The 23,937-nt window shown below is 42.3% G+C and overlaps 1 protein-coding gene across 1 annotated transcript; it reads left to right on the forward strand.

Moving 5' to 3' along the window:
• Positions 1 to 626: 626 nt before the first annotated feature.
• On the forward strand, positions 627 to 23,723 carry LOC133419694 (alpha-2Db adrenergic receptor-like). Its single transcript, XM_061709064.1, has 2 exons — positions 627 to 1,787; positions 22,571 to 23,723. The coding sequence occupies exons 1-2, from the start codon at positions 1,461 to 1,463 to the stop codon at positions 23,705 to 23,707; spliced, it is 1,464 nt and encodes a 487-aa protein (XP_061565048.1). The 5' UTR covers positions 627 to 1,460; the 3' UTR covers positions 23,708 to 23,723.
• Positions 23,724 to 23,937: the final 214 nt, after the last annotated feature.

Below are 23,937 nucleotides of genomic sequence, written 5' to 3' on the forward strand. Positions count from 1 at the left end.
TAGAGTTTTATTCTTTTCACCTGCCTCCTCGCTCTTCCTCATCTTCACATCTCCTTTTCCATTCTTTCGTCTCCCATTTATCCATCCCATTCATTCAACATCTGACCTTTTCTTCCTTCTCCAGTCTTTTCTTCCTCTCCTTATTCATGCTAATCTCGTTTTTGTTTCCTTGTCCCTCTATTATCCTCCATCCCATCATCTAATCACCTAATCATCTTTCATCTTTTTCTTCTTTATCATCTTTTCCCCTTCACTTTCTCATCTTTTGTTCCTTCTTCTTCTTCTACACCTCTCTTCATGATTTTTCCTCTCCATCCTCCCTTTCTTTTTCCTCATCCTCCTCTCCACTCTTTCACCTTCATCTCCTTATCTCTACTTTCCAGTCATCTCTCTTCCTCCCATCATGTCTTCTTCTTATTTTTTCATTTCTCCCTCCCTCATCATCTCCGCTTCATCGCTCTCTCCATCTCTCCACCTCCTCCCACACGCTCTCCTCTCTAATACCTTCCTCTCGTCTCCCACTTCATCCACCTTCTTCCTCCCTCTTCATTTCCAGCTCCTCTCTACGCTCTCAAATCCCTCTAGTCTTCCTCTTCTTGTTCTCCTTGAAAGAACTCATGCTTGCTCTCTCTCCTCCTCACTGATCTCTCACTCTCTCCTTTCATCTCTCCTCTCCGTTAGGCTCTCCTCTTCCTCGCCGTCCTCCTCCTCTCAGTAATAACTGAACAGAGGAGGCAGCAGCAGCAGTGTCACTCAGCTCCGCAACAACTCGCATCAAAGTGGGGACTCTTATTATTGTTTTCTCCTCTTTTTCTTAAATAGATTATCCTTTTAATCAGTTTCTTTTTGGTCAGTCTTTTCAGTCGATTCTTCTCTACTTTTCATTCTTTTTTCTGCTATACCGATCTTTGTCAGCGTGCAGCAGTATGGGGATACCATACATCCTAAAAAAGGTTTGTGCCCCTACTCCAACTAGAGCATATTGCCATATGCTCGTCTTTTTTTATTTTTTGCATCTCGTCGGACATAAGTAGGACAGTTTTGTGGTTTTCATACAGTATGTCAAGGTCTGGACTCCCACGTGCGCAGATGTGAATGGATCTTCAGAGGTATTTTTGAAATCTTGTGTCAATATACCTTTGATTGGGTGACAGGATGTGTGGTGGCATCGAGCAGTAACACATCACTAAGTATTGACCAAAGCTGTTGTCCAGCACGGACTGGAGAAATGTCATTTCAGTCTGACCGAAAGCTTAATTGTTCTTAAAAATCAAATATTCAAAAGCTGCAGGATATTTTTGGGGATATTTTTTTCGGCTCTGGAAACACAACTCTGTCTCTTTTTCCTTTGTGATTTCATGCTACTTTACTTTCTCCCTGGCTGGTACAAACACCCTCTCCCTGTATAAAATGCAAAAGAAGTTAAGCACACAAGCAAAATAAACAGCCATTTAACCAGGATGGACTTCCAAGATGTATCCACGACTGTCATGGCCACGTTCCCGTCCACTTTTCCACCAAATTCCTCTTTGGAGAATTCCAGCCAGACGTCCTCGTCCTCGTCCAGATCCCCTCCTCTGCCTCCGCACTCCCCGGTGGTGTCGGTGTTTATCGTGCTGGTGGTGTCGGTGATCATCCTGGGGACGGTGGTGGGGAACGTGCTGGTGGTGGTGGCCGTGTTCACCAGCCGAGCCCTGAGGCCCCCGCAGAACCTCTTCTTGGTGTCTCTGGCTTCAGCTGACATCCTGGTGGCGACGCTGGTCATCCCCTTCTCCCTGGCCAATGAGGTGAGGACACTCTTTCTTGGATTTTTTATGTACGAGAACCTTTGTTTGCACGACACAGACAAAATAAAGTGCTCCCATGAAAACAAAAGGGACGTGAAGCACCACTGGCATGAAAAACCTCATGATTAAACTTCTTCAGACAGGCAGCGATTTGTTGTAATCCAAATATGACCCTTTTCCCAAATTGCAAAGGTTCAGGGAATGACTTTAACTGTCATTATATCTTGTCATTTTAAGACAATGCGGTGATCATGCAGCGAATATCACGAAAGAAGAGAAACAATATTCAGGTTGGTCCTCTAAAGTCCAAATGCAGATCAGCCCATTCCTCCATCCCATATACTAGAACACTGGACACACCTCCTGAGGCGTCACCTGCAGGTTTTCTGAAGAGTGGCTCTGAAGCCTCTTTTCCCTTGTAATTCCACATGTTTTCCATCTTCCACATGAAGAGAACAGACACTCGAGAACGCTCCCACCGTATGTCAATCACAGTTAGCCTGGCTGAATTAACTTATGCTGACCTATGATGGTAATTAATACTACTTCACATTCGCTCTGATCAAACTTCTCCAAATATACTCATTTCAAGTGTCACTACTAAAAACAAGATCTGAAATGAGTGTTGCCAGAACTGAAATGAGGACTAGCAGAGCTTCGCTATGACCCACGGTTACTTGATCTCCAGCTTCTGGGATTAGAGCAACCTCGTCAGTAAAACCCAACAGTGACTACGTTTACATGCAGTCAAAATTCGGGTTATTGCTAATATTCCGGTTACTGAAACATTCGGAATATTCTGTTTCCATGCGTGAGCAAACAGGGTTATCCCTGTATACATAGTAATTAATCATTCGGGATATCCCGATCAAACCAGCGACGCTCGGAGAACGTAATGACGCAATTAGCATCATTTCCGCTTCCCCTTCCTGTATCCAAATTCAAAACAAATGCTGCTTCGCGCATCTTTTCGCTCACCTTCTTGTAAATCTCGCTATCCCGGTACTTTCTACCGTCTACAAATGCAGAAATGTTCATATCCTTCATTACATTTATAAGATGATTAGTCTCCTCCTCACTCCAAAGGTGTGGCGTGGTCTTGCGTTACGCCGAGTTTATAAGAACTTCCTGGACTCAAAAGACCAGGATTCCTTGTGAACAGAGCATGCGCAGAAAACAAATTCCTGTTCCGTTTGATGGGGATATCCCGTTTGGCGTTTACATGACCCAATATTCGGGTTTTAAAAGGAGTAACCCAGGGGTCATATTCAGGTTTTTAAAAACCAGAATATGAGCAAATTCGGGTTATTAAAAGGGGTTATTGGTGTTTACATGGCCGTGCAAATTCGGGTTATTGCCAATATTCAAGTTTTAAAAGGGTTATTGACTGCATGTAAACGCAGTCAATGTGACTCCAGGTCCCAGCAGACTTCTGCCTGGAAGGGTCCTGAAATGATCCCCCCTGACCCCTAGCTCCTCCAGCTGATCCTGTCATGGTTTTGGGTTTCTAGCTTTAATTGGCATCGTTCCCGGTAGCCTACTTCCTGTTCTACTTTGAAAGTCTGTGTCCTTGTGTCTTAAGTTCTAGTGTGACCTTTCTAGTTTCGTTGATTGTTTAAGCCTGTGTCTCGTCAGCCCTGCCTCTATATATTGTCTTGTCTTTCCTTTCCTCCCTGTTGGTCTGTGTTTTTTCCAGTCTGCGTTAGTCCTTGCCTTGTGGGTTTTTCCTATTTGATTTTTGTTTACCATTATTGAAGGTTTTATTTTTTCATTGCATTCCTGCCTGAGCAGAGCTTTTTCTTTAAATTAAGAATGTTTTGTTGTACTCCTACTGTCTCCATCTCCCACATTTGGGTCCTACAACTCGAATTGCAACAGGCGCAGAGGAGCTGTGGAGCATGTTTGCCACTGGATCTCCACTTTCAAATGTTGTTTCAGTGGCAAAATCAGAAATGGGAGCAATATTTCTGATGTTTGGTCAGCGCAAGCTGCCTGCTACATCGCCAAACTTCTTCCTCAGACCCTTCCAGACCAACCCACAGTTTGACTATGTTCTGTCCAGTCAATATTCACAGCTCAGATGTCCATACAGTGCTAGGTAGCAAAAGTGATGACTGCTTGCCTTTGGCTGTGTTGGCTGCCAATCAAAAGTCCACACCCCTAATTATTAGTCCCGTTCAAGAAGTTGTCAAGCTTTCCTCTTCCAAGAACACCCTCTGTCTTGAAATCCTGTTGTATCTACGCCTACTTTGGTATCTTCTATGTGACTGATTGATGGGTTGATTGTATTACTCTGTTGATGTTGCTTTGAACAAAAGCAACATCAACACTAAAAAAAAAAAAAACTTAATATAATGTTATTAAACATTTATTTATGGCTTTATTTACTTTTCCCTGATGAGGGACAACAAAATTCGGTCCAGTTGTCACGGGAATGACATCTAACTATGGAGATTTATCCATATTTTGGACTAGACCAAAATATGGATGGAGGTCAACTGAGATTGAGTCGCTGCTGGAGCCAGAGCCCAGTGGTGAGTAGAGGAACTGCACGTGTTTCTTCCTCCTGGATGTATAAAACCCCAAAGTTAGACCGTTGGAGCTCGTTCACTGTCCAGTGGAGTTAGTCTTGTCCACCTCGGATGCTATTCAGTTAAAAACATCTTTAAATTGTTTCCGTCACTGCAGGATGTGCACACTCAATATTTCCCCAATGATTTCCAGCAGCATCACTCCATTTGGTCCATATTCATGATCACCGAGACGACATGCAAATAACAAATGAACCCAGCGCAGGGTATCCATTTCAAACTGCCCTTAACTCCAACATACATGGTACTATTCATCTTTCTCAGTGGGTGTTTGAATAAACATTTACAGTGTTGTCATGGATTAGTATTACTAAAAATGGCTATTCCAACGTTTGGAAGGTTTGTGGCGTATGACTGGTTTTCCCTGACTTCACACCAGAACACCTCAGGTGATCTGGAGCATTTCAGCACACACTGAACTGGAAAACTGAAAAAGAGCCTCAAACTGTCACATGAGCCTGGAAATGTGCTATTATACCTCCACAGCTTGCGTGTGAGGCTTCTCTAAACTCTCTCACACTGTCACTACGGTCAAGAGCAAAAAAACAGCAGCAGCGAAAGTCAAGAGGGCCAGGTGAGATCCCGCTAATGGAAACATGACAGAAAGCTTCAGAGTGAACGATAACTGAAATGGTTGAGGCAATGCGATTATTTCGTCTCTCTAAAAGTAAGATAATTGTGCAGGTGGAATTATTCTACCTGCATGATCAAACATCCCCCTCTATCCAATGTTGGGTCCTCTGATGTGAAAACAAAATTAGCATTTTTACCCCTGGTACCCCAGGGTTTAGAAGTCTGAACTTAACAGCTGGTGCCGTGGTCACAGTGATCTCAGTTTAGAGGAGTCAGATGAAGGAATTATGATGGGCAGCGAGGCTAATGGCTGCTCATAATGAGGCTCACAGGAGGAATAATTGTCATGGGTACCCATGTCAAAGCTGGGTTAAATCACATCTAGGCCACACCTGCCTCCAGCAATACATGCCACGACAGATGTCACAACATCTGCCCCACATAACACTTACCGCCGGCAAAAGTAACTGCGATAAAACCCCAATGTGTCTCACCAATCTACAGCAAAGATAACAAAATTAATATTCCTCAACTCATGACTCGTCGTGTTAGTTTATAGATATGAATATTCAAACCTCAAGGTTCTTATGAATGGGAATGTAAAATCAACTCTTCTGATCAGGTGCAGGTTTTTAAGAGTTTACATGATGCATAAGTTTCCGGTACGACAGGCTCAGGTGTGTTAGTTTAAGAATGAAGAGAAATAAGAGCGTTAAACCCACCTGGTTATATGCGGTCTCACCCACTGTAATATTCCCTAAACAGAAAAAAACATCACAATTTGAAAAAAGAATATCTCAAATGTGCTGTGGAACCAGTGTGATGAATAATACATGACATATATAAAGCTTACAACATTCCCCGAAGCTTTCGCTGCACAGGAGAAATAAAAAATGGATGAAAACATCCGTGGGGACAAAACTGCATGAAAAAAAACATACATGGCACTTTCTTTCCTGTTTGTTTGTTTTTTTCCATCATGTTTGAAGTATTTTGTCTGGATTGATCCAGGACTGGCACGTCCAACCTTGCCTTACTTTTATATGTCAGAGGCAAGAGGCTGCATCCCACTTCTGCAAAATACAGAAAGTGAGAAAACTTCAGCAAGCCAAAGCAGTGGCTGGGAAAGCTGCAGTTCCTCTACTGACCTCTAGAGGCTGGTGCCAAAAGTGAGTCAATCGCCATGTGACCTCAATGTGAAGAAGTTTAACTTTACAGCAGAAATAAACACAACTTACAGCCTGGTACAAAAATACTTTGGGTCTCCTTAGTTAGATTTCACATCAATGGGGTCAGTGGTTGACATTTCCCCCAGTTTGTTTCTGTTTTGCCCCGCCCGTGTCCAATCTGCCCTGATTGTCTGCACCTGTGTCTCGTTATCCCCTGTGCCTTGCTCCTTGTGGTTCCGTACTGTGTTTTCCTCCATGTGTCCTGCCAAGTTTTTCCTCCAGTTTTTTTACCCCTGTTTCTGTGTTATTGATCCTGCTAAGCAGCGCTTTGGTTTTTGGTCCTTGCCTTTTTTGTGGAATAAACCCTTTTTTGTTGAACTCCTGCCTTTCGCTCTCCTGCATCCGGGTCCTCACCACACCAGTCGTGACAAATGGCAGCTGTAAATGTATATATAAATAGGGACGTGTGTGTGTGTGTTTGTACAATCCCCATTGTACTTGTTGAAACCAATGGGGCATATATTGAAATATCTTCCAGTGGGGTCCTGAGGCAAAGACCTTTAACGCTACTGGCTAACTACCTCATATCGTGAGCACAATCGAACAGAGAGACATACCCGCCCAGACGTCCCCTGGTCAAACAAGGTCTTTGTCAGGCACTGTGTTAGAAAGGACCGACTGGAACGTGAAATGCACCTGAGATCTGAACAAGGCTAATAATCTAGAAACCATAGTGTGCAAGGCTACATGAAGAGAATGTGGGACATGTGGATGCTTCGATACCCACAGTCCACGCTGACACAGAAACAGCCAGCAGTGTTCCAACATACAGAAACGCCAACTGCTCTCACAGCTAGAGGTCGAGGAGGTACAACACACAAATGGTATGGCAAGGGGGAACCAGGACAATAGGTTAGAAGAGGAAGTTGGTCTGGCATCTTAGTTGGTTCCCCTAAAAAAGATGTAAAATAACGTAGTGACGTGTTCAACTAAGGTGTGTCCTGTTATTGGCATCACAGGTGTCAGTCAGTCAGTCTGACTATTTAAAGGGTTGGGGTTAGGTTCCATCAACGTTTGAACCAACGTGGACGACTCCACTGTTGGAAGAACATCATCGAAAAGCCAGACTGGAATTTGTCTAAATGCATGTTAACAAACCACAAAATTTCTGGGAGAACTTTCTTTATGGGTAAATAACTGTCTACAGGTGCTGACGTGTAAATGAGAGTTACACAAATCCCTTTCATCTGTTAACTGTCAGCTGAGCTCCAAAGCAGAATTCATCCCAGATTCCTTAAAAAAAGAGATATTCCTTTACATTTTATGGTGCTCTAAGAGCAGAAAGTGAGCTCATGAGGCATCCAAATCTTGTGGTCACCACTTGTATTGTCTTATAAATAACCCATAAAACCAGTACCAGGAGCAGGGAGGTGCGGTTGTGAAGCGAACGAAGGAGTCTTGAGTGTCCCGACTGCTTTTGTACTGCGGTTTAATTCTTTTTAAATAAGTAATGACCCAGTTAAATAAATTATGGCAGTGTAATAGTTTGTGTGCTTTTCTGGGGTCGTATTTACTTCATCTTAAGACCTAGTATGAACTTTCTTTTTTTCTTCTTAATGCTCTTATTTGTAAAAAAAAAAAAACATCAAAGTTGTCTGAATTACTGGAGGGGACAAAAAAGCTGGTGCTGATTTGAAGAAATAGTTGTTATTCGAAGTTATTTCTCTCTTTTCTGTGGGTAGGCAGCATTGAATTACTTTGAGTTTCCTATTAAGCATTCTGCATGATAATTCTTCAAATTTAGACTGTAAACATCTTGTTAAAGTTTTAAAATATGAATAAGGAGTGGCGCTCCTCCCAGAGGTTGGTTTGCTTCTGCTTGATATAAAGCTGTTGATTCCTCGCCGATGATGTTCTCCACCCAGAAATCAGACGGCTCCTTTTCATCCTCACCAGGAGTTCAAGCTCTCTTGGCATATATCAGCTTTAGTTTGTCTATGTCTCAGCAGTATGGTTTCTTTTGATTAACACCTGTTTTATTCACAACAGCCTGGTACTTTGGATAATCCTTGTTTTTTGTGTCGTTCGCTAATTGTCTCTCAATTGAACTGGTTGCCCTGTTTTCCAGTTGATGGACTGATGGAATTATAATGAGGGGACTCTTTGTGACAAATGTTGTCACAAACTGAATTTGGAGCAAAAACAAACAAACCTGCCTTACTGAATCATTCAGACCCAGAACTACTCTGTATCCCAGTCGGAGGCTAAGTATATAAATGCCCTTGTTATGTAATAGATAAACACATATCACCAGAACGTACTGCTTCTTTTTTTCTCATCATGAAGTTAGAAAACAGCCTAAACTTCACGTCCACATCACCACTGACCCAACACGTCAGTAGCAACTGTTTGGGCCTGAAGTCCTGGCTGAGGTCAGTTACTGTTGCTGAACTCATGTTGAAGGGCAACATCACTGCTTCATGTGTCTCTGCTGGATTGGACTGCTCCAGTATGAACCAGGATGGGGGGATTGCATCCGACATCACCACACAACCATAAAACATTTATTTACACACACACACACCACTGCATCATTGACAACACACACCACGCTACACACACACCCCATCCATCGCTGTCTTCTGTCTTTCACTGTCTGTGGTTTCAGTCTCTGACAGAATCAATCTCAGGTCTCAGTAAAGTTTGTTAGATCAGACTGTCCAGAGGCCTGAAGGACACGTTCACCTTCACTCTCACGTACACACAGGAAAACCTACATCTACAGTACTGCAACATCAAATTGCATATTACTGTTTTTTTTCAATTGCTTACGCATTATTTCAAAACTATGTCTGTTTTTCTCACGGCTCTACCGACGAATTCAACTATTGGCCTTTGTCTCACATCAGAAACACATTCTTATGTATATTAACCACACACGGTTATATAGTATATATAGTATTTATGGCCATAATAGTTCATCCGCATTCCAGGCTATGTCTCTTTTCAAACATCAAGGAAAGAATCGAAGGCAACATCAGTGTCACCACATGCTTCCTCTATTGCCTGGAGAAGTTTCCAGCGGCATGTTGAAAATAATTCCTCAATTGGGTTTAGAAAAGGTCCAAAAACCAAAAACAGAAAAATTGGAACGCTTGGCAAACCAATTTTGGACCTACAGAGCGATGAAAACCTACATTATCCTATATAGCCATATGTTTTGCCTGGTTTGGATTCTCTGGGGTTGGAGCAAGAATCCCCTGAACAGTATCCAGAAATGTCAGGATATGTCCAGTGTTATAGAGGCCAAGTGTTGCATCTTGGTGCAGAACATCTTTATGAGTTATGGTGGAACACATGGTAACATTTCCTCCACGTTGGCCCGGGACATTGATAATTGCCCTCTCTCCGGTGATATTTCTCCCTTTCCATCTTAACTTATGTGGATAAGGTGGGATTCAACTTCATCCACATAAATATATTCATGGAGAACGGGGTGGGCATCCATCTCCAATATCCTCAGTATTACAGACAAAAGAATAGATCAAGGATATGCACTATACACTAGTCTGTCTCAGCAGGTGAAAGTGGGATGTACTGGCAGTACTATGCACAAACCTCCTGTGCTCATGCCGCAGGTTCTTGACTCTGTCACAGTTCCTTTCAAATGGGACCTTGTGCAGCTGCTTCAGTCGTAACTGATTTCTCTGGAGGACACGATGTATCATGGATAGACTGACAGCATCAATATCGTTGCATACAGTTACATCTTCCGCGATATGATTTTGAATCTCACGCATTCTAATGGCATTATTTGCCAAAACCATATTCACAATTGTGGTCTCCTGATCTTGTGAGTATATATGACTCCTTCCTCCATGATACTGTCGTCTTTGCATTCTGGAAAAATCAGAAATAGCTGTATGAGTGTACTGTACGTGCTGTAAGTCAAGGCTGCACTGCTCTGTGACCATTCATACAGTGTATAAATGGATGTTTTGAGCTACAATTTTACAGCTATGCAGAAATGGATATTACTGTACATTACTGTTGATTATTGCATTCCTTTTCTTATTTGAAAGGTTTGAATTATGGCTGCTGTGATGAAAAATTTAGCCTTGGCCACTTGACTAAACCAAAACTGCTTAGAGCAGCAAAATATAGCCTTAGCCTGACTAAATATACAGACTGGTAATCTGCTTGAAGAAGATTATCACTGACCTTAAATATGTTTTTGTCTACTCAAATCGTAAGAATGAATCATCCTTTATGCCTTAAGTATGCTTCCTTTGTTTCATTGTCATTCTGCATCAAGACGCCTGCTGTACTGTATGTTTCGACACTTTTGCATGCAACTGTTTAATTAAATCTACTGAAATCTGAATCATCTATCAAGTCTTATTCTAGGTAATTTAGACACTCACTTTCAGCCCAGATATTCACCTAGTTGGAAAGAACGTATTAAAGAGCATTTGATGGTTTTTCCAGAACAGCTGCCACTGTAAATCAACTCAAGTTGGGTTTGACCCTGAGTTCAACCTCTCTCATGGTCAACGTTTCCCAATCTTGGCACAAACCCATCATATACTGTTCATGCAGGGAGTTTTAAAAAAAGAAGGAAAAATAACAATTTACTGCTTCTTGAGCAACAAATGTTTTTCCAGCGTCCAGCTGTGGAATCGTAATCCTGATGTTTTTCACGTCTAGGTTAAAGTAAGTATTTATGAAACTGCAGACTGATTTCAGGTTTACATTATGTCTTGTTTGTTTGTTCTCCATTTGCATCATTTTTAGTTGTTATCATCATTTGTTTTGTAGCTCGATTGTGTTTCAGTAAAGAATACGACAACAAGCTTTTCAACCTTTGGCTACTTAGATCAGGTACAAACCCTTTAAACTTGTAGTCATTGGAGTCAGTACGGGTGGGTTCTGCATACCGGTAATCTCTGGTACCGGTACCTACCTGGGTCAGTGCCAATGAACTTTTAAGAAAGCGTGGCATTATCAACCTAACCATTATCAAGATCTAACCCTCTTGACATTGCTTTTATGTTGTTTCACTGAAAGATGTTGTTTTATTTTTACGTCCAATGATAACATCAAAACCGCCGTCTCTCGTAACTATGCATGTTGAAACGGTCAGTTATGAGAGAGACATTCGACAGCGTGCACTGCAAAAAATGCCAATGTCTTCTTCACAGCTTCTTCAGCTCCGACGCAGTCAGCTAAGTCTCATCTAGTGAGGGTATAATATTAATTGTAAAAATAAGTCTCAAACTAAAAATCTGACAACATTGAGTCACTTTCAATTTCTAACATTAAAAATGATTAATAACACCACAGGGAACAACAGCTGCAGCCTGGAATCTCTAGGGAGAGTCAAATTAATAATGATATTAATAGATTTTAGTAATAAGCACCTTTCAAAACACTGAAGGATGCTGTAGAGAGATTTAAAACGTAAGTGAATAAAAAAGCCTATCAAAGAAACTGAAAGATATGGACATTGTAATTACAGACAGACTATCTAGAACATGAGAGATTTTAGTCTGAATTTAAATGAGTTACTTTTATGGTATGTTTGGTTGGGCAAAGAAGACTAAAGAGAGATGGGGGAATTCTCATTTTGATCACAAATATCACATCCTGTTCACATGTGTTCATTTATTTTTGTTTGTTCCAAATTATAGAAACTAGTATCAATAAGAGTATCGGTAAGTGTTGGTATTGATGAGCAGCATCGGTGTCAACAACCACCTGAGCTCACAAATATCAGCTTTTAAATCCACATCCAAAAAAAGACCGACTTCTCTCCCAGATTTAAACTATGGTTTTATTTATAGTATGACATTCCTTGGTATTATGGTTTTATTTTTTCTTTTCATCTTTTTTTATTCACGCCGTCCTTGAGTGCTAGAAACTAGATGTATCTGGTTAAACTGTAATGATATAATAATAAAGTCTCAACGATGCCGTCACTAGTATGAAGTGCTTACCATAGGTATAGTTTTATGTTTTAAACCTCAATTTGAAAGCCAAAGTCAATAACTAAGTGCAAAACATGAAAATTAAGAAGCAAAAAGGAGCAGTTAAAACAATAATTTACCTAAACAAGTTCTGTTTGCTATTGCTGCAACAAAAATTACATACCAAGATTAGTTTATCTCAGCGACCATAAACTCTGTTTCGAATAAATCTGGTATCAAAATAGAAGTAACACAAGTGAGATTACAGCATAAGTGTAAAATCAAGTAAATATATTAGCAGGTGGGAGCGAATAAAGATGAAGCAGTGCTTAAATTGAGCAATTTATCTCTGTCTGACAAAATCTGAATCATGTGGTGAAGAGCTGAACCCTCCAGAAATCATTTCTATAACATCTCACCTTTTATAGTAGAAAGATGACTGTCCTGCTGTCGAAGAGGTTTTTAAAGAATGATGTCAAAGAATCTAATGTCTAATCTATGTCTGAATAATGTTTAGACTTGGCCATATTGGCAAGTCAGTCATTCAAGCCCCAAACAATAAAACTGGATTTAGTTGATAAACATGTTACGATTTAATTTCTTTAGGGTTTTAACTGTTTAGGGTTCATTTGTATCAGATGACCTCTTTGGTAGCTGCATTATCCAGCTCCCTATGGGTCAGTTGTTCCTCTGTGAGTGTTATTACAAGCCGATATCTCAGGAAACCCCTGAATCTCCACCAACAGAATCAGTATAAACTTCCCAGATTCATCTGCATTATCCAATCAGAACGATGGAAAGATTGTATATTTCATTAGATGACAACTCAGTATGTCTTCCTGTTTAAGAGTGTAGTGGTAATAAAATGTCTGAGAGATCAGAAATGATTTTGATTTGACAGACTTGAGATTAAATTAATCAAATGAGCTTTTCATTGGAAGATGATATAGATGGCAAAGCATCAAGGCTAAGACTGAATTCAGGGTTGGGCTGTAGAAGGTTAAGGTGCAGTGGTTCTTCGACTGCTAACTCATCTGGTTTTTGCTGCAGAGTGGTGGTTCTTACATGATTACAATCCGTGGAGTCTCAGCCTTAAACCAGTAAGAGGCTAGTTTTTGTAGCATGTAGTGTGCGGTTGATATTTGGGGTTTTCTGCGGCATGCATGATGTGTTTAGTCCGTAGCTTGCTGTTGGTACTGTGTTTTGTTTAGGAGGAAATGGTCTTTATAGGATTAAAGCTGAGCTTTTCCCATTTGTTTGATGTGCTGCATGTGAATGATGTATCATGTTCCATGTGATTAAAAGACCTTGAATGATCTCTGCATCATTTTGCTTTGAAGCAAAGCAAAAAAGTAGATTCCTGAACCTGGTTAGTCAGGTGCAAGAAATAAGTTGGGCTTCCCATCCTGATTCCCAGGGGTTAACGTGTGAAGCCAATTAATATTACTGTATTTTCATGCTTATCATATAATCAAATCTGCCCACACACCTTCATTTAAAGTGTCACTACTGCAACAACATCAAAAACGAGTGTTGCCAGAACTAAAATGACGATGATCAGAGACGATGATCAGAGCTGTGCTGGTCCTGATCATGAGGTCACTTAGCCTGCCGCTAGCAGGGGTTACACCTGTTGTCTGTCTAATAAACTGCCGGGACACAACTTGGGCTGAGTGTTGGTTCTGGAGGCAATGCTTTCGGCGGGAGCATTGCCACCATCAAAAGTTGGGAAATTTTCAACTTTTGATGCTTTAACACGCACATCAGTCCATCAAATTGCAGCCACACATTGAGTGCTGGCCAAGGAAATCATTCTTGAGGATGGGGCAATTTCAAAATACTTGGTTCATTAGTGGCGTGATTCATTTGATTGGTTGTTTATGGTCTGATTAATTCACGTCAAAAGCACCACCCGTCAAGCAATAATGCGGCGCTGCTGTGTGAGCGTAGCATTATTGTGGCCCATGTTGTGGTTACATATCTAGGGAAGTGCATGTCGGACTGATTAGGCAGCAGCCATCACCCCTCCCTCTCTCCAGCCACCTCCTCCAGCTCTCCAGTAACCCTTGACACAAGCGTGGGTAAATGATAAATGGAAGTGGATGGATGTCTAGTTAAAATGGAGGATTGGTTCCCAGCCACGACAGGCTACGACATACGCTATGGCGCTATGGCGCTGGGTCACCATCTAATGCCCTAGCTGTTTGCATGGCACTAGCATGACCTCAGGACCTGCAGTGATTTAAAAATGACACTCCAATGTCAGTGTTTTGTGCAGCGCACTGAGATGAAAGAAGCAAAATCTATTTTTAACACTATTTTACAGAAATGAATCTGGGGGTGTGTCGTCAAGGCCTTGCATTACAATTAACATTTATTTAAGAAATTTTACATGATATGAATTCAGATTAATTTTTCAATTCTTATTTTTACTTTTAGTCCAATAAAAGATTATTATTGTCATGGTCTAGGTTTCTGTGGGGTTTTGGGTTTCTTCTTCTTGTATTTTATTCGGTTCTTTAGATTTGGTCCTGTGTTTATGTTTTGTTTTGTAAATCAGGAATTGGCACTGAATTAATATCACAGATATCCTTTGCAACTATTACACATTATCGCAAGTCTGGAGTTAATAAGTTTCACAAACTTGAATTAACGAGATGGCTCTCGGATTTTGTAAAGTTTCTCTGAGCTACAGTTTTTTTTTTTTTTTTTTCTATTTTTATCCCCCGCACTGAGCTCAGGTCTCCTTCTTAACCTGAGGAGTGAGCAGCCGCTTCTTTTCACCAGACAGGGTGGGGCTTCTCCGGCCGGACGTAGCGCGTGGAAGGATCACGTTATTGCAGCCAGATCCTCCCCACCCCATCTGGCGCCCCGGTTGGCCAGAGGGGGCATGTATAGCCCAGGACTGTGTGCATGTTTTTGTGAGGGTAGCTCACATTAGCTACCCAAGGTAACACGGGGAGAACATGCAAACTCCACACAGAAAGATCCTTTCGCCAACCCCACCCAGGGTGTGGGCACTGAAGTCATGAAGGAACTTAACACAGGAATTGAACCCAGGACCTTCTTGCTGTGAGACGGCTGCACTACCTGCTGCGCCACCGTGCCCCTGAACTATATATAGTTTAACCATCAAGTGGCTTCCTGGGAAGATTAGCAAATGTCTTTCCACTTTAGAATGAAAGGACTCCATTTTATTTATAAACAGACTTATAAACCTGCTAGATTGATGGGCTGCTACAGTTGCTTCTCTGTGACTGTTGCTTATGTCTTTCCTGCTTGGCATTGCGTTTACAGAATGCACCAGATCAGCAAACTGCTTTAAAGACGTCCTCAAACTTGCTCATTGAGTGTAAATTATTAGCAGCACATGGCTGTATTTTACAAGTTCTGTTCAATATATAATGCCATAGTTTAATAGCAATTTGTTCTGTAATTATGTTTTTCTGTGGTTGTATTTGTGTGATTTAAGTGAGGTCCAAATCATTTTTTCACATCACAATATTTAGAGTATTATATCAGATGTCACTTTTAGTGGCTTCTGTTGCAAACTTTCACTGAAGTTCATTGGAAACAGGTTTTGCTGTAATTACGGCCTCATAGAATGAATCGCAGAACAAAGTAATCCTTCATTTTGATTTTAAATGAGGATGGGAGTAGCAGTTAAGAGAGAAAACATGTATCAAATTTTGCCTTTTTTAATTACAGTTCAATCCTGTGAAGCCTAAACACTTTTCAAGACACACATTATTCATGTGAGTTCTGTTAATGCCATCACTTTGCTTATTGTCTTTCCATCCATTTGTTAGTCAGTTATCGTGGCATCTGTTTCCCATAGCTGGTTGACTAACAAGAGACTGAGTTTGCTGTTCTGCTTAGTGAAGAGACTTGTGAGGATGTGTGCAGATGTAGATGTATTCTGCGCTTTACAACGTAACCAAATGTCTCAAGTGAACTGAATTTAAATTGAATTTAAGGGAATTATACAGTTACTCGTTTAGCAGACGCTTCAATCCAAAGCAACTTACAAAGGTGGGCTAACAATAAAGCTACAGTACAGTTATGGCGCTTTTGCATTAGTCCCGCCTCCACCCGGCTCGGCTCGGTGCGGCCCCGTGTTGCACGTTTGCACTAGGGGCTGAGACGGGTAGAGCTGCTCCAAGCAGATACTATTTCTGTAACCATTCCGGCGAGGTTCTTTGCGGGCTGAGCCGGGACTATTTCTGACGTCACCACCCTCCGCGCCTCTGATTGGTCGGGGGGCGGGGCCGTCAGACGTTTGAATCAGGAAGCGGGAGTCAGCGCGAGAGCGACCCGCGGCTCGCGGCGATTTTATTATAAAGCGCAAAATGTCTGTTTGGTGATCCAACTATGAGGTGCAGATGTTCATAAACCTGGTGGCTGAGGAGAGAATTAAAAAAGGGATGTAGACGGGCTGTTTTACTCTCAGCCGCTCGCGGCTCCAGCTGATTTCTCATCAGCGCCGACATGAACAAAGCGGTTGCGCAATCGAGTACGTCACAGCAGCTTCACCCCAACCTGCCCACTTCTCCCCTGGCTGTGGAAAAACAAACGGGTAGAGGCGGGTAGAGGCGGGTAGAGGCGGGTAGAGGCGGGTAGAGGCGGGTAAAGGCGGGTAAAGGCGGGTAAAGGCGTGACGAGCCGAGTCGGGCTCAGTAAGTCCTAATGCAAAAGTGCCATTAGAGACATTAGCCTTAAGTGCTAAGTCAGTTCAATAAATCCAAAAAGTGAATCATGTTAGTTTCCAAAAATGACAAAGTTAAATTTAGATATGTATAAGAAACTGAATGTTAAAAAAGTGCGGATGAGTTAGGAGAGGTGGTGTTCTCGGAAGAGATCCATTTTTAAAGGCTTCTTGTGTGTACAGTAGGAATTTTCCTACTCTGACAACAACTAGAACCTTGTTCCAGCAGGAAAAAAGTGTACATATATAGCATGCACATTTTTGGTTTCCTGTTTCACCATGGATAGCACTTTGGTAAGCCTTCTTTATATATCAGCAATGCATTAGCTGAGGAAGCTCAGGGACCGGCGCCGTCGCTCCATCTGGGTCCACAAAGAACTGCGAACCTGGTACATCCCTTCGCAGGGGCACATACAACCACACACACATCTACAATTTTGAATCATCAATCAACTGTGGGAGGAAGCCAAAGTACCCGGAGAAAGCATGAGTAGAACATGCAAACTCCACACAGACTCCGGCCGAGGCCGGTAGTCAAGGCAGGAACCTTCTTGTTGTACTGTGCTGCTTACAGTGCTAATCAGTAAGCAACCGTGCTGATCACGGTGTGATCAGTTCTGACACTTTCAAATCTTTCTGATGGTCATTCCAGCATGACGGGGTGGGCTATTTGAAAGTATTTTTTTTTTCCCAAGCTCTGTTTTCATTCTTGGGATCTGCATTAAGGAAGGCACAGTTGTGAACGAAACGTATGATAACTTTAATTATGAAGCATGAGCAGTCCAAAAATACATTTAAATATAAAAAATATCATATGTGGGAGCCAGGAAACATACAAAGATGGACCATCATTGTGTTTTGTGGCATTCAAAACACAATGATGGTAGATATGGTAGATAGATGTTCATGTCATAAAAGTTGCTACAATCACTTTTTTCCATTACTGACAAGAAAAGCAGCATTTATTTTGGAAAAAGAAGCTTAATTTTAGTTTTAACACAACATTTTCAAGATGTATCTCTAAAGTCCGGTTCTGGGGCCTCATCTATAAAGCTTGTTTGCGCAGAAAAAGCGCCTGAAAGTTGCGGAAGCCGCCATCTACGCAAAGCCTCGGATCTAAAAAGAAAAAACTAACCGAAAAATCTGCTTATCTTTACGGCAACTAGGACCCTCCCGTAAGAATTTACTTAAGACACGGCGACGCAGGCTGTGAGGTGGTGAAATGAAGCCAGATTCATGTCATACTCTTAATAATGTCATCACATATCACAACATATATCAGACTTATAATAAAATAGCGCTAATCGTGTTCCTCTTTGTGTGAAGCTCAGCGTCAGTCAGGACTCTGCTGCTGCTGTTGCTGCTGCAACCTCCTCTTCACCCACCGCTTTAGGACAGAACAAATCAGGGGCTTCGTAGAGCGTTTAGGGGCTCCACGGAGCCCCTCATTTCTTCCCTAAAGGGACACAGATTTTTTTATATATATAATGAGTTTTACGCGCGCGTGAAACCTTTAGGAAACCTTTAGGTTTAGGTTTAAGCCTAAATTATGGTTCAGCGTTAAAACGACGCAGAGCCTACGGCGTAGGGTACGCGGTGACGCGCACCTACGCCGTAGGCTCTGCGTTGGTGATGCAGAACCATAAATCAGCCCTGAGCAACTCTGAGGGGAGACGGGAGGGGAGGAGGGGGAGCGGGGCTGCCGGGTCGTTTCTCGCATCGTCTTCGCACAGGGTGTGTCGATGATTTGCAATTAATGGCTGATCCTACCGTTAGTTTTTAAACTGTAAAAAGTGGGGGGGACAAAAACATGATTTTGAAAAGACGGGGGGGCATGTCCCCACTGTTGCGCCGGGGCACTCACAGCGTTCCGCGCAGCAACGGCGTGCTGCCACTTGCTGTATTTTATACTATTTATTTTTCTACTTTTACTGTGACCACAAAATAATGTCGTTTTCCTGTCCTCCACCTCATCCTCAACATCTCGATCTCAGATCTCAGTGAAATTCAGTGGCACGGTGTCTGGATACTTCTCATTCATCCTGAAGCCAAACAGGCTGCAGGAAGCCACTGCGCATGCTCAGTAGGCTCACCCATATGCATTTATGGTAATAAGTGGGCGTGTAGAGGGCGGGATATGAGGCGGATTCAGCTGCGCAGCCTTTCAGCTGGGCTGTGATTTATAAAGCCAACATTGCGTGCAAGTGTGCTGCACATGGTTTTATTGATCCAGATTTTTTTTTGCTCCCGCCATTTTCGGCTTTTGGGTGTACGTGCACTTTTAGTATGACTCCTACGCAGTCCATTTTAAATGAGGCCCCAGATCATTGGTAATCCCAAATACCCAGACTGAACTCTCTCTATGCGAACAACGCGAGTTTTGATTTGTTTGCATTTAACACCAACTGTAGGTTGAACAGGTGTTACTGAACAATGTCAAATGCAGACTTCAGTTCTTCAGTAGTTTGTGGAAGGAGGATGATGAGCAATATAAGATGGGATCTTCAGCATAAAAATGATTGCAGACATGTGAGACATTTTCACACGGATAATTAACATATGAGAACAGAAGACACACACCTTTCTGCACATGAAACACAGAGGAGGAAGTTCCAGCTACTTGAACAGATTGTGTTCTTCCTAATTAATAATTGAAAAACCGATCTACTGCACGTTCACAGTCCACAATTATAGAGCCTTTTTGCAATGACATTGTGGTTTACTAAAGAGCTCTGTGTAAATCTACAAAAAGTGCTGCACAGTACTTTTTTTTACAATCCAGAGCACCAACAACGTCATTTACAGTTTTGACAGCTGCAGTTGTTGTACTTTCTCTCCCTAAAACCAGACTGATATTGAGATAATATATAGTTATCTTCTAAAAACTATTTCAGTTGTTCAATAGCAAGTTTCTCAAGGACATTTTGCAACAACACACAATTTTGATATTGGCCTGCAATTTTTAACAACTGAGGGGTCCCCTCATTTTAAGCAAAGGAGATTTTCAAGTGCCAGGGATTTCATGACTGATGATTGTCGGTAAAAATAAAAGTTAGAGGATATGATCTAAGCAGCAAGATTTAAAAATGTGGGTCTAATAAGTCTGGGCCAGCAGACTCATTAAGATCCAGTTGAGCTAGAGCTCTGTGTACGTCTGCTCCATCAATATAGGCAGAAAATTAAATGGCTGGGCCATGGGATTAAGAGGTGATAATTGGGAGGGATCAGATTGCTTGTTTGGCTATTTGGGGTCTGAGCATAATAAATCAAACAAGAAGCCTGAAGAAACAGTGTTCATTAAAACAGTTTAAAATGGCAGATTTCTCTGGTATTGTGGAACAGTCCTTTATGATGCAAGATTGCACATCATATTTGTGGAGATCCATAAAAAAAACAATTTATTACGTTTGAAAACTTTTTGGGTTATTTAAATGTTTAGTGGTTTTGGAGAAAGAGAACTCAGATTTTGCCTCAATGAGAGAAGTACATTTTGTCACAAAGTTATCTGAAGCAAATCAGCCTGACGTTTGGCTCTCCTTGCCTTGACTTAGCTGAGGCAACATCTCTGTCCTTTAGTAAACTAGACAGATTTCAAATAAAGCGTAATGAAGGGATATTCAAGCCAGCTCAACATCATTGATAAGAGAGATCCTGTCCCAATCCGTGCACCAAAGGTCATGGAGAAACGCCTCCTCACAGAACTGCTTGATCTGTTTTAAACAAGAGTATTATTCTTGTTTGAAATCACCAGAGTTCAACAAGAATTCATTGGCATTCTTGTTGCCTGAAAACGACTGTAATAATGATGCATCATACAGGTAACACGGGTGAACTCTCTGTGTTAAACATCTGGGATGCAAAGGTGCTCCTTCAGTCGGATGTCCAGAATTACATCTTCCGTTGTTAACGTACAATGCAGCACTCCTACCATACTCCTTTTGGTGTTTCAAGTCTTTATAAAATTGATGATGATATTAACACATTTTATTTATAGGCACCTTTCTCACACTCAAAGATACCGTACATATGGTGAAAACACTGTACCATAAATAAAACCATAATATACAAGACATAAAAACTATTTAAAATTAGAAACTGCAACTGCGGTCAGGTAGAGAAAGCAGTCTTAAACAGATGAGTTTGATCGTGGATTTACAAATTGTGAGTGAGTTGATATTTCTGAGCTCAGATGGTAATGAGATCCAGAGCTGTGGAGCAGAGCGACTGAACGCTGTGCTCCCCGTGGGGGTGACACGGACAAGGGGGTAGTCAAGTGGATTAAGGCAGATGATCTAAGGGTACGAGAGGCGTGGCAACATGAAGGAGGTTAGACAAATATTTGGGGGGGGGGTTAATGGATGACCTTGAATGTTAATAGGAGGATTTTGAATTCCGTGCGGATCTTGACGGAAAGCCAGCAGAGTTGTTGCAGGACGGGAGTGATATGATGGATGGAGAGGGTGCTGGTGATGATGCGAGCAGCTGAATTATGAACCAGTTGAAATTAATTGAGGGATTTGTAAGTGAGGCCAAAGAGCAGGGATTTGCTGTAATCCAGGCAAGAAGTAACAACGCTGTGAGCAAGGATAGCAGTTGTAGTACTGTCCAGGATGACACCCAGACCCATAACCTGTTGGGAGGTGGAAACAGGGCAATTGCCAATAACAAGAGAAAAATGGAAGTGGTTAGGTAGAGTTGAGTGTCATTAGTGTAACACTTGAGAGGCCCCATGATAGAGCCCTGGGGCATGCCTGAAGTGACAGGGGAAGGCTGGGATGTGAAAATCTGCTTGATTCATCCCAAATCCATACAGCAGTGCTGAGTGATGCTCATATAGCCACATCTTAAAAGACGGGATAGCTCACCCATCCTTACCTCCAGAGATCTTACACTCCACATGATTAGCTGGTCTTCCCGCATGTAAAAAAGTTCATGTTGTCATTGACACTCATCAAATCAAATGTTAAGAAGTCCCAGAGTCCTCCAGGCAGAACATCAGCTAAACCAACATGAAAAGTGTTTAAAAATCATAGTTTCAATAGAAAAAAGATCACTACTCAAGAAAATATGAAGACACACTTTGACAGAGAAACTGCAAGGGGCTGCCACTTACATCATCGACACATGAAGCAGTGTCCAACATTATTTCACACTTCTGAGATTCTGGTTTGTAATGTCTGGATAGAATGTTCAATTAGTCTGCTTAGCTACAGCAGCTGTCTGAGAGAAGCTGGTACCAAAGTGTGATCTGTAACTAAATTTCACCATTCCAGCAGATCCAAACACACCAGAGAGTTTGATATCAACCACCCGCCAAACTTTGATCTAACAACATTAACATAACACAGAGTTCCTCTGAAAATCCACAGTGCAAAATGCACTTCTTAATCTCATCAGATGAAAACACCCTGGCAATGAAAAGATGCATGTCTAGTCCTTATCTGCTACGACAGACTTCATTTTCATTGTAAAAGAAACTGCTGGAGTTCGAGGGTGGTTGTTTTTTGCAGCTGCAGAGAGATTGGTGGATTAAATAACTTTCAAGGTGACCGGTTTGAAACTGCGGCCAAGTTTTCCTCCAGAGCTTAAAAAGTTGCTACCAGGCTGGCACTAACAAAATATTGACTGCATTTTTATTTGGAGGTAAAATAAACCCTTAGCCACATCCACCAAGGCCTCCCTGACTGACTTGATTAACCTGACTGAACTCCCTGATTTGGGATTGAAATGTTGATATGAATAACTTCTCAAGGTCATAAATGTTTTCTTGTCTTTCTAGGTTATGGGATACTGGTACTTTGGGTCCACCTGGTGCTCCTTCTATCTGGCTCTGGACGTCCTGTTTTGCACTTCTTCCATCGTCCACCTTTGTGCCATCAGCCTTGATCGCTACTGGTCCGTCACTAAAGCCGTGAGCTACAACCGCAAGCGGACGCCGAAGCGGATTAAAGTGATGATCAGCATCGTGTGGCTCATCTCCATCGTCATATCGTCCCCACCTCTCCTCATGTCCCAGAATGAAAACGATTCGGAGACCGAGGACGAGAACAACGTGCACAGGCAGGAGTGCCTGATCAACAACGAGACGTGGTACATCCTGTCCTCCTGCATGGTGTCTTTCTTTGCTCCGGGAATCATCATGATCCTTGTTTACTGTAAGATCTACCGCGTTGCGAAGCAGCGAGCTTCTACTGTATTTGTAGCTAAGAATGTGATGGAGAGGCAGCCCTCGCAGTCGGAGACCTGCTTCGTGGGCAACGCCACCACGTGTCAAAGGAAGGGCGGAGCCCAGTACGAGCTGGACAGCCCGCTGCCCTCGAACCGACGCAGCTTTTCCAAAGTGGACACCAGCTGCAGCACTCACAGGAGAGGGGAGCTGGATGAAATCGATCTGGAGGAGAAGGGCTGTGACATCAAACGATCCTCGTCCTTTTCCTCATCGCTCCGCTTCCCTCGGAGAGCCAGCGGGAGGGTGAAAACCGAAGATGGAAAGGATGCCGAGGGAACAGCAAACAGGTTGAAACCCCCTCTTCCCCCTCCGTCCTGCGCCTCCATATCATGGACGACATCCGACCAGTGCTCCCAGCACTTCCTCCTCCCCTCCCCGCTGCCTCATCGCAACAGGCAGAGGTCTCTGTCCAAAAACAAAGTGGCACAGATGAGGGAGAAGCGCTTCACGTTTGTTCTGGCGGTGGTGATGGGGGTCTTCGTCCTCTGCTGGTTCCCTTTCTTCTTCACTTACAGTCTCCACGCCATCTGCAGAGACAACTGCACCATCCCGGACACACTCTTCAACCTGTTTTTCTGGATCGGATACTGCAACAGCTGCCTGAACCCTATCATATACACTATTTTTAACCGAGACTTCAGGAGGGCCTTCAAGAAGATCCTGTTCCAAGCTCATAAACGGACATAAGATGAGAATGTAAATGATGACATGTGTCGCACACAAGTATGCACACACACTTTTAATCCTGTTTTCCACTGTGCTGTCATATCGACATTAAAGGGCTCGTCATACTGCTGTTGTATTGATTTATTATTCAAGCACTCACTCATTTTTCAAACAATAACTTTATCTTCCACTAGAGGAAGATAATGATGACACTAATGCTGTGAAGGGGGCTATCTTAAACCCTGGCTCCT

Source organism: Cololabis saira, chromosome 2 (genome assembly GCF_033807715.1).
Source record: "Cololabis saira isolate AMF1-May2022 chromosome 2, fColSai1.1, whole genome shotgun sequence".
Classification (NCBI taxonomy): domain Eukaryota; kingdom Metazoa; phylum Chordata; class Actinopteri; order Beloniformes; family Belonidae; genus Cololabis; species Cololabis saira.

Coding starts and splice junctions, on each gene's coding strand:
- LOC133419694 (XM_061709064.1), top strand. CDS start 1,461: ATGGACTTCCAAGATGTATCCACGACTGTCATGGCCACGTTCCCGTCC. Junction 1,788..22,570: donor CCTTCTCCCTGGCCAATGAG/GTGAGGACACTC, acceptor TTGTCTTTCTAG/GTTATGGGATACTGGTACTT.